General features: G+C 39.4%; 1 protein-coding gene across 1 annotated transcript in view; it reads left to right on the forward strand.

The window, feature by feature from the left end:
- RELN (reelin) overlaps nucleotides 1-10,787 on the forward strand; it is a 710,657-nt gene that overhangs the window by 635,439 nt on the left and 64,431 nt on the right. The window contains exon 46 of the mRNA XM_007944540.1: nucleotides 883-1,051. Coding sequence (XP_007942731.1) covers nucleotides 883-1,051 — 169 coding nt within the window. The remainder of the gene's footprint in view (nucleotides 1-882; nucleotides 1,052-10,787) is intronic.

Raw genomic sequence — 10,787 nt, forward strand, 5'->3', positions numbered from 1 at the left:
TTCCTTCCGAGGAGTGGCTGGTGGGTTTGAACCGCCAGCCTTCTGGTTAGCAGTCAAGTGCCTTAGACACTATGCTACCAGAGTTCCCAAGAAGGGAATAGGGAAAGAGAAATATAAGACAGGCAGCATAGGTTGAGTGTTTCAAAAGAGAAAAGAGATACCTTTCCATAGACCCACAGCCTAACTCTCATGCACTGGCATGAATTCTTTGACCCTTCTGCTACCTCCTTACCCCTCTGATTTCCCACTATATTATATTCCATAATGCAGCAGAACAAGATAGATAGGCAAGGAGATTTTACAGTTTCTAGGAAAGTTCACCTATACCAGAAGCAAAATTGGCACTAGGTGGCCAGGATCACAGAATGGCTACAATTTGAGAAGACTGCTCAATTTGTTCAACTATTTAAAAAATCATCATTAAAATTTGTGATTAATATTATCTGTATTTGCATGTTAACCATAAAATTAATTGATATATTATAAATATTACAAGGTGTTAAATTACATACCATTTCTATAATATATATTTATGTAATATATATGCTACATATATTATGTTAAACTATAATTATTATAATTTATATAGACTGTAAAGCAATAGCTTTGCCGTGATTGTTCTAAGTTTCTTATTATAAGAAATGATTCAGAAAATTTTATTTGGTCGTCTCCTCTTAAAGGAAAAATTATTTCAACATGGAAGTTAACATAATAACTAGTAATGTACAGAGAAGAAAATCAAACCAGTAATCATTTCAAAATAGGAAATATAAATATGTGGAAAAAAACATATTGATGTTGAGTGAAATGAAAGCATAAGTTTTTATGATTCCTGGGTCTGCAGACATGTATTTATATCCAGAATAATGCTTCCTGTTTCAGCTATTGAACTGGAATATTCAGTAGATCTTGGACTGTCGTGGCACCCGTTGGTAAGGGACTGTCTGCCAACCAAAGTTGAGTGCAGTCGCTATCATCTGCAGCGGATCCTAGTGTCAGATACTTTCAACAAGTGGACCAGAATCACTCTACCCCTACCTCCTTACACCAGGTATGAATGCAGTCTGCATGTAGGGAACCAAAATGTGGTATCATTTGGCATGTTAGAACTTAGGACAATGGAAAACTAGTTTTTGTGGTGTTATTGTTCTGTTTTCCCAACTCCAAATGTGACTGAGTTTTGGGTTGTTGTTTTTTTTTTTAACATTTTATTGTGACTTGGGTGAAAGTTTACAGAGCTAATTGGTTTTCCATTCAGCAATATATACACATATTGTTTTGTGACATTGATTGCAATTCCCACAATGGAACAGCACTCTTCCTGCTTACTCCCTGTGTTTACTGTTTCCATTCATCCTTCTTTCCTATCCCACCTTACCTTCTGAAATTTATCCCTGGGAGATGATGCCCTTTCAATCTTGTATGATTGATTTTTGTAAGGTGTGCATACCTCCCTGGTGGTGGTGTTCACCTTATGTTGTTGTTGTTGTTGTTATGTGCCATCGAGTCGGCCCCGACTCATAGCAACCCCTCCTTGGGTTTCTGAGGCAGTATCACTATGGAAGTAGGATTGCCCAACCTTCCTTCCAAGGAGTGGCTGGTGGGTTTGAACCGCCAGCCTTCTGGTTAGCAGTCAAGTGCTTTAGCCACTATGCTACCAGAGCTCCAATTTCATTCACCTTATAGGCCTGTCTATTGTTTGGCTGAAAGCTGAGCTACAGAGGTGAGTTTGGTCCAGGCTTGAAAGGTGTCTAAGGGCCGTAGTCTTAGGAGTTCCACCAGGCTCTATCACACCAGTAAGCCTACTCTTTTCTTTTTATGATTTTTAGATTTTTTTTCCACCTTTTTCTCCTATTCTTTCCAGGACCTCCTATTATGATCCCTTTCAGAGCAGTCAGCAGCAGTAGCCAGGGACCATCTAGTTCTTCTCTAATGTTAATGTTGTTATTATTGTTATGTGCCGTCGAGTCAAACCCGACTCATAGTGACCCCTCCTTGGGTTTCCGAGGCAGTATCACTACGGAAGTAAATTGCCCCATCTTCCTTCCGAGGAATGGCTGGTGGGTTTGAACTGCCAGCCTTCTAGTTAACAGTCAAGCCTTAGGCACTATGCTACCAGAGCTCCTCTAATGTTTATAGAGAGTGATATATATGCAACAAAACAGTGTCTAGATCACTGAGCTTCTCCAACTTAATTCAGATGTAGCAAGAACTAGTCATTTCACATGGGATCATTGGATGCAAAATCGATTTAAATGCAGTCTGTTTTCTATCCATCTGCTTACTGTAAAGAGAGCAATTAGTGATGCCATATGGATGGATGTGGCAAATAAATGTGTATTGAAATCAATGTCAATTTTTGACATGGTATTTTGAAAAATACCTTGGGAATTGTCACCTAGAGCATTTTTGTGTGTATGAAAAAAAAAACTTACAAATGCTCTATTCATTGTACCAAACCGAACTGAACTCACTGCCGTCAAGTCGGACCCGACTAATAGCGACCCCTCCTTGGGCTTCCGAGGCATATCACTACAGAAGCAGCTTGCCCAACCTTCCTTCCAAGAGTGGTTGAGGGGTTTGAACCACCAGCCTTCTGGTTAGCAGTCAAGTCCCTTAGGCACTATGCCACCAGAACTCCTCTATTCATTGTATCAATAAGAAATAATGGTAATTTGATAAAATCTCCTAGTAAATACTGATAAAGAAATTAAATCTAGATTATCTGTGTGTTTTACACCCCTGCTTTGAGTAAAGCAGAGGATTGACTTCGGTGATCCTCTCTGGCTTTCACCATCTGAAGTAAATGCTAACCATAGGAAAGCTCCACAATGTTGATGGAAATTCCTTTCCCTCCAAGAAAAAGGTGATTAACTGCTGCTGTTGAGAAAGAAGCCAAAGAAGCTCTGCAGGGTGTGGGACAGGAGTTAGAGTTTGAGCTCATTATTGTCCTGTCGCCTCCCCACAAATGAAGAATTAATAAATCTTCCTAGCAAATGACCATAAAATTCAACCATTCATCTAGGGCATAACTTTTCTTGGGATCATCATAAATGGAATGGTTTCAGTTACTAATAGCCGAAGGCTGCTGTACAATTGCTGGCTCAGAGGTATGTGACTATATTAACTGTCAGCAGAGTTGCCAAGCTTAAATGAGATACGTGAGATTTTGTTGCTCATTAAAGGTATTGCCATGCATGAATTATTAAGGTGATCTTAATAAGTAAAATAGAAAGAAAGAAAAAAAAACTCCATTAAAGCAGGAATCTTTTAAGTTTTTATGAATTCTGTGAATTATTATCCAGCTACTTGGTGTCATTTTGCAAATAAGCGACATTCTAAGATTTACTCCAGCTAGTCATTATACCCTTGAGTCTTTTACTCAAGAAAAGTAATTATGCTCATTTTTTAATCTATATTTTAATTGTCTCTTGCACATACCCATAAGACTATTGACCCTTTCAAATGAAATTTGAGAAATCTGATGAACATCCATTTCCTTCTGTTACTGTATTGAAAATGTACACTTGGTTTACTATACCACTCTCAAGGCTTATGTTGTCCAGTGGTCTTAAAGATGACACTGCCTTCTAGAAGGGCCCTATGGGTAATTCAGAAAGAAACATACCTGAATTGAGCCCAAGCCAGACCACTATTTATCATGCTTTCCCAGGTGCCAAAGGTCATTAGAATGACGTGCCAGTTTCAAAGCACTCTATCCTCAACACAAGTTAACGTATCTATAGTACATCTTATATCCAGTTACATTTTAAATATGGTGCTTTCTTGCTTATTGCCTCAATATTTGGAAATCTGTTCAAAATTCAGTGTTTAGGTTTGTCCTCCAATCCTTAAATTGAGGATTTCAGTTTACAGTTCATTGCTATGAGCAAACATGATTGCTGACAACTTAGAGCCTTGAGCTAAGTAGGGATCAAGAATGACTGTGGCAATGTGCCAGGTATAGGCTTGTCCACTCACTCACTTATCATGACCACAAGGCTGGGATTCCAGTATTGTTGTATTGTTGGCACAGTGGCAGTAAGAGTCAATTGAGGCTGGTTTTCTACAAATTGAGATCAAATCACTTATCAAACTGAAATACAGTAGCCATCAGAGCTTATTTGTGTATTTAACCCACTGCCATCGAGTCAATTCTGACTCATAGTGACCCCCATTGGGTTTTTGAGGTGGCAAATCTTTACAGAAACAGATTGTCTGGTCTTCCCACCATGGAGTGGCTGGTGGGTTTGAACCACCATCCTTCTGGCTAGCAGTCAAATGCCTTAGGCACTGCATGACAAGAACTCCATGTAATGGAGTTTATTTAGTGTCATCCTTAAATAACTACTTTTGAAGCTTTTAATTATATGCTAGGCCTTTGTGATGTGCTAAACTGATACCTACCAAAGGGGAGGAAAGAAGGATGGATGGCAACAGGGAACCCAGGGAGGAAGTGGAAAGAGTGCTGTTACACTGAGAGAATTGCGACTATTGTTAGAAAACAAAATGTGTATAAATTATAGAATTGGAAACTAATTTGTTCCGTAAACTTTCACATAAACCACAATAATAAAAAGTAAATAAAAATAAAAGTTATATTTATAAATTAAAAAGAAGAAAACTCTATGAATAACAACTGTCCAACCCCATTGTGCACGGAGTTGCCGTAAGTCTATGGGCCGACTTGATGACAGCTACCAACAACAAGAAGAAAGGCCATGCATGGGGGGAAGCATAAAAATACAAAAATATAAGAACACAAGAAAAAATTGTAAAACCTCATTGCTAGTAGCTGTCTCTAATTGACTTCACTTAGTCCGTAAGATAACCAAACCAAAACCACTGCCACTGAGTTGATTCTGACTCATAGTGGTCCCCATCGGGTTTCCAAGGCTGCAAATCTATACAGAGGCAAACTGCCTCTTTCTCCTGCAGAGTGGTTAATAGGTTTGAACCCCTACCTTTTGATGCCTTAACCATAGCACCACAAAGCTCCTTATAAGATACCAAGAAGTCAAAAATTAAGTACTAATACAAAATATCTAGATAATAAACTTACTAAGGAAAACCTCATGGAGATATAGCAAATCCTACTTCAAGAAATGGGTGCTGGTACACAGGTGTGCTATCTTATAATTGCCCCTTCATTGTCTCCCTAGCTACTAAAGAACATAAAGTAGAGTATATGCATTAGTGATTCAGACAGTTGCCCTCTGAAGATACCTAGAATTCCATCTTTAAGGAGTAAAGGAGGAAGGGCTGTTCTCTGAAGCCAGTGGAGGCACTCCATCTAGAATAGCCTCAACAGGGCCAGTAAATGCCTACAGGGAGAGACCGTTCACTTTTATTACCCTCTTTTACCTTTTATTGACTTCTTCCATTGCCTTTTGCCCGCCCTGCTGTCTATCCATGCAGTTTGGCACATAGACATGGCTGTCTGATTAGTATTTAATCCCAGGAGAGAGGAATTTAGGTATTCTCCTCCCAAAACATGAACTGGGACATGTTTGGATGAGAACATAACTTTGGGTAACCTAGGCTGCTGCTGATGTTTGCTCATCCCTGTTCTGTTTATTCCATGAATAATAAATGACTGATGACCATACTATTAATAAATAAATAAAGATGCATTCGATCAGGATAAAATTCTGTGACAGACATGGAATGAAAATATCTTAGAAAGAGGAGAGAAAGGGGATTTGTGAACATTTTTTATCTGTTAATTACAAGTATGTCAAGTATATTTTTAACCAAAAAAAAATTTTAAATAAATGGATACCTGCTCTCAAGGAGCTTTCACATCAGGAGAAGAAGATATTAACCATAAATCTCCAGTAACCACAGAAGTAGGACTCTGGTGGCGTAGTACCTAAGGCATTTGACTGCTAACCAGAAGACTGGCAGTTCAAACCCACCAACCACTCTTTGGAAGGAAGGTTGGGCAATCTGCTTCCGTAGTGATATGCCTAGGAAACCCAAGGAGGGATCATTGTGAGTCAGATCGGACTCCACAGCAGTGCATTTGAGTTTTGTTTTTGTTTTTGTTTTGTTTTTTGGAACCTCAGAAGTAATACAAAATTGCAACTGGGATACATGAAGAACTGGTACATCCTGCTATGAGATTATATGTCATGAGGAGATTGACTTGGTCAAAAAAGTCAAGGAATGCTTCCTTGAGAAAGGGTAGTTGAGATAAAATGGGAGGGATGAATAGGAGTAAGATAAGTTGAAAGTAAGAATAAAAATGTCGCAGGCAAGGATAACAGCCTATAGTGGGAGGAAACAGGTGCATTTGAGTTACAGAATGTATGGGTCAGACAGAAACTAAGACAAAGAGAGGTGAGAGATGATATCAGACCATGAAGAGCATTGTACATTGTATTACAGATTAGGAGATTTAGTATATGAATACTGAAACAGCTGTTAATGTGTTTGGGGATAGGGAGACATGTCAGATTTGTATTCAGAAAAGCTATTCTAACCAGAGAACAAATCGAAGGGGGCAAGAGTAGATGTAAGAAGACTCTGACAGAGGCAAGAAATGCTGGCAGGTTGGACTAAGGTACTAGTAACCTAGATGAAAAGAGGCCAAGGGCAGAGATTCAGGAGACATGGAGGCAAATAAAATTACTGAGATTGGAGAAGAAATGGACAAGGAAGGGTGAGGAAAAGATGTTGAAGGGTGTTGAAGATGACTCCCTGGTTTCTGAATTTCAAAACTGGACGGAAGCTGGTTCTTTTCACTGGGCAGGCAACACTGTGAGTAAACTCAAGATAGCGCACACTCTGCTCCAGACATCGCAATGTGAAAACCGAATGAGTTGGATTAGACAGAAGCAGTGTCTCTATTCCTTGCCATATGCATTGCTTAAGTCAGATCTTCCTGAGGTTGGAGGGGAGATGAAAATCATTGTGATAATGTGGAGGTCTCAGATTTTGGCAGTCCTGTGAGCTTTTAAGTAAGTCATTTCATGTCTGTAAGCTTCAGTTTCCTCATCTTAAAAATAGAGATCCTTTTTGCCATATAAAAAAGAAATAAATGTACATGGAAGTGTTGGGGACATTATAAAGGTTTATAGAAGTGTGAATAGTTGTTTTATTATTTTAATGAGTTAACGACATAAGTATACTTGTTAACCATAGTACAAGTTTATCATCAGACTCCAACTTCAACCAGACTAGGAATTCTTTCTAAGTCACAGTTTAGCTTAATTAGAGTGAGTACATGGTAATGATAGGATGCTATCTTAAGTTCCTACCTTGGAGGAGGCCACAGTCTGTTTGGGGAAGACAAGAAATGTAAACAAATAACTTTAAAATAATACATACTGTATGTCATTTAGAGATTCACTAAGGAGTGTTGTCATTGTTGAGAGGTAGAAGATGGTGTTGAATGCCAAAGAGGGTTTCATGAAAAACATTGAGCCCTAGCCACAAAAGATGGAAGGGAATTAGGTGGGCCAGGGAAAGAACATTCTAAATAAGAGGAACAATATGAGCAATGCATGCACATGTGGACGTGATGAGCCTGCGAGGAGCTGAGAAGTTGCTGATTAAAGCAGAGCGCTCCTATCTAGAAGCTATGGAAAAAAATATATATATTGGTTAGAATTGGGTTAATTTATGGTACACACTGAATGAGGCAAAGGAGATTTGACTTATAGAGAAAACAAACACTGGTTTTCTTCCAAGAAAAAAAAAATTGGGAGAACAGAGAGACTCAAGTAAGGAAAAACGTCAAGGGCATTGTGGTAGTAACCTATGAAATAACAAGAGTCTAGGCTATATCCCAAGGAGCTCTGGTGGTGTAGTGCCTACGGCATTTGACTGCTAACCAGAAGGTTGGTAGTTCAAACCCACCAGTTGCTCCACAGAAGGAAAATGGGGCAATCTACTTCCATAGAGATTTACCACCTTGGAAACCAAGTGGGGGGGTCACTATGAGTTAGAATTGACTCAATGGCAGTGAGTTTGGTTTTTTGAGGGTATAGCTATCATAGAGGAGACAAGGCAGACATGAGAGGACATTTCAAAGGAAAAATGTTAAAAACTGAGTCACTAACTTCTCCCTTTCCATTCTACTCATCAAGAGATGACTCTAAAGTTTGAAGCTGGGAGAGTGGTGAGAAATGTGGAAGGAACAAAGGAATGCACTGCCATCAAGTCGGACCCGACTCATAGCGACCCCTCCTTGGGTTTCTGAGGCAATATCACTACAGAAGTAGTAGGTTGCCCAATCTTCCTTCTGAAGAGTGGTGGGTGGTTTTGAACCACTAGCCTTCTAGTTAGAAGTTAACTAGAACTAGTTAACTAGAAGCTTCTGGTTAGCAGTCAAACGCCTTGGGCACTACGCTACCAGAGCTCCTGAGAAGTGTAGAGAGAAAGCTAAAGATTCCACGAGAGACAATATGTTGAATTTAGTTAAATGATGCTGAATTAAATGGGATAGCACAGTGGCTCAACTATGGGCTCAGGTGTAGCAAGGATCGTGAGGCTGGCACAGGATGGGGCGGTGTTTCTTCGTTCTGCTGTGGATAGGGTCACTATAAGTCAGAGCCAACTGGATGGCACCTAAAAACAACAACAGAAATACAAATAGAAACATCCATTTGACAGAGATGTGACAATCTGAACCCCAGAAACCAAACTCACTGCCGTCCAGTCAATTCGACTCATAGCAACCCCACCTTGGATTTCCGAGGCAGAATCACTACGGAAGTAGATTGCCCAACCTTCCTTCTGAGAAATGAATCAGCTCTCCACAGGAAAGTGTTTAAAAAGAAAAGAAAACCAAAAACCAACCTTTTTGCCATCAAGTGAAGTCTTGACTCATAGCGACCCCTAAGGCTGTAAATCTTTATGGACACAGACTGCCTCTTCTTTCTTCCATGGAGCAGCTGGTGGGTTTGAACTGCCAACCTTCTCGTTAGCAGTCAAATGCCTTAAGCACTACACCACCAGTTGTTGTTGTTGTTGTTATGTGCCGTCAAGTCGGCCCCGACTCATAGCGACCCCTCCTTGGGTTTCCGAGGCAGTATCACTACGGAAGTAGGATTGCCCAACCTTCCTTCCGAGGAGTGGCTGGTGGGTATGAACCGCCAGCCGTCTGGTTAGCAGGCAAGTGACTTAGCCACTATGCTACCACCAGAGCTCCTGAAAAAGAAGAGAGGATCCCTATATTTTTTAACTGAGTAAGAATGGTTAGCAAAGGAACCAAGAGCGTGCAGTCATGAACATATAAGAAGAATTTGAAAGCATGGTATCAAGAATTCAAGTGAAAAGAGACCGTTAAGCAAGAAAAGGAGTCTATCAATGACAGGCTACAGATAGCAATGAAGAAAAGTCTTCACAACACATTGACTGGACTTTTTGATAAGAAGGTAATCAATGACTTTCAATAGAAGAGTTTCAGTAAGATACTAGAAATAAATACAGCTTGTCTTCTCCAGAGCCCATAGTCTTAACTACCATATTAATATTGCACCTTAATCTCTGGCCTAAGATACAGTCCTAGGAGAAATAAGAAGGGAAGAATGCCAGGAGTTCTTGTGAGAGATTAAAAAACAAGAAGATGCCAAAATCATTTTCATTGCCCCTGATCCAAATCACCTCCTCCTCTTTGCTAACCTCAAACCTAAAAATAACAGGTGACTCCAATGGCATGGATTCTTGAAATGTCACCTGAGAACCAGGGTGAAGTCAGTGGAAGAGAAGGCAACTTAATGCCACCCAGCAAGGGGTGGGGGAGGGGAATGCCACTGGTAGGCTCAGGTGTGACTTGGCTATTTTAAGTCACATTTTGAAGATGATACATTCCATCCTAGTAGCCCTAATGACCTAGCCGATACTACTGTCTTCCATTATTAACTACACCACTTTGGAAGCCAGGTGGTTATAACTACAGCATGGAAGCTATTTTATGTTTGTAGGAAGTTTCAGGAAAGGAGATAAGCTCAATAAAGGGCAAGAAGATTGTGGAAGGATTGTGGTGATGGGATGGGGTTGGAGGAGGCTATAGCTTTTTGCAAGTAAACAAATTTAGTGAGAAAGGAAATTTTTCAATACTATTTCCAACTACTATAACAACAAACTAAGAAAAGGTCTTATTCCTTTGAAACATTCCTTTTTTTAAAGAGGGGTTCTTTAAACATCCTCAATACTGTTTGTTTCTGCATTATTGTGTCCAACTTAACATGATCTTTTGAAAGTCTTCTTGCAAGTATTTACATTACTGAACATTTTGTTAAATTGTTTTCAACCAAATCAAAGAAACGTTGGCCTTCTCTTACATATCCATTTCTTATGCATCATTTTGATAATTAGAACATCACTGCTATTACTTTACCGAATTTCTGCTGCTCTTTCAAGACTGCAGAAAATAATAAAATTTCATCTGGTACAAACTATGAGAATATTGCTTTTCACATACCAAATATATTAATATGTTTCTGGCATTGTGCTGGAACAAATGCTTTCCATTCTACTTCTACAAGGAATAAAGCTATTTCCAGAAATTGTGCATTCCCTCTAAGCTTTATCACTTGCCAACACTGTTCCCAAAGTTTTATCAGATAATTTAAGATTTGGTTGTATTCTGTACATATAGCTATGTATGGACTATTAAGATTCTTTTAACAGGTAAGTAGAATTCGTTCTCCATTGAGAAAGTATTTTGTAAATTATACAAAACTCCTTCTGCTTTAAGGATGGATAATACAATATATTTGATCTGGTAGCACAGTGCCTAAGGCATCTGACTGCTAACCAGAAGGCTGGCAGTTCAA

The sequence above is a fragment of the Orycteropus afer genome, unplaced genomic scaffold (assembly GCF_000298275.1).
Source record: "Orycteropus afer afer isolate SDZICR_OR568_19922 unplaced genomic scaffold, OryAfe1.0 scaffold00007, whole genome shotgun sequence".
NCBI lineage: Eukaryota > Metazoa > Chordata > Mammalia > Tubulidentata > Orycteropodidae > Orycteropus > Orycteropus afer.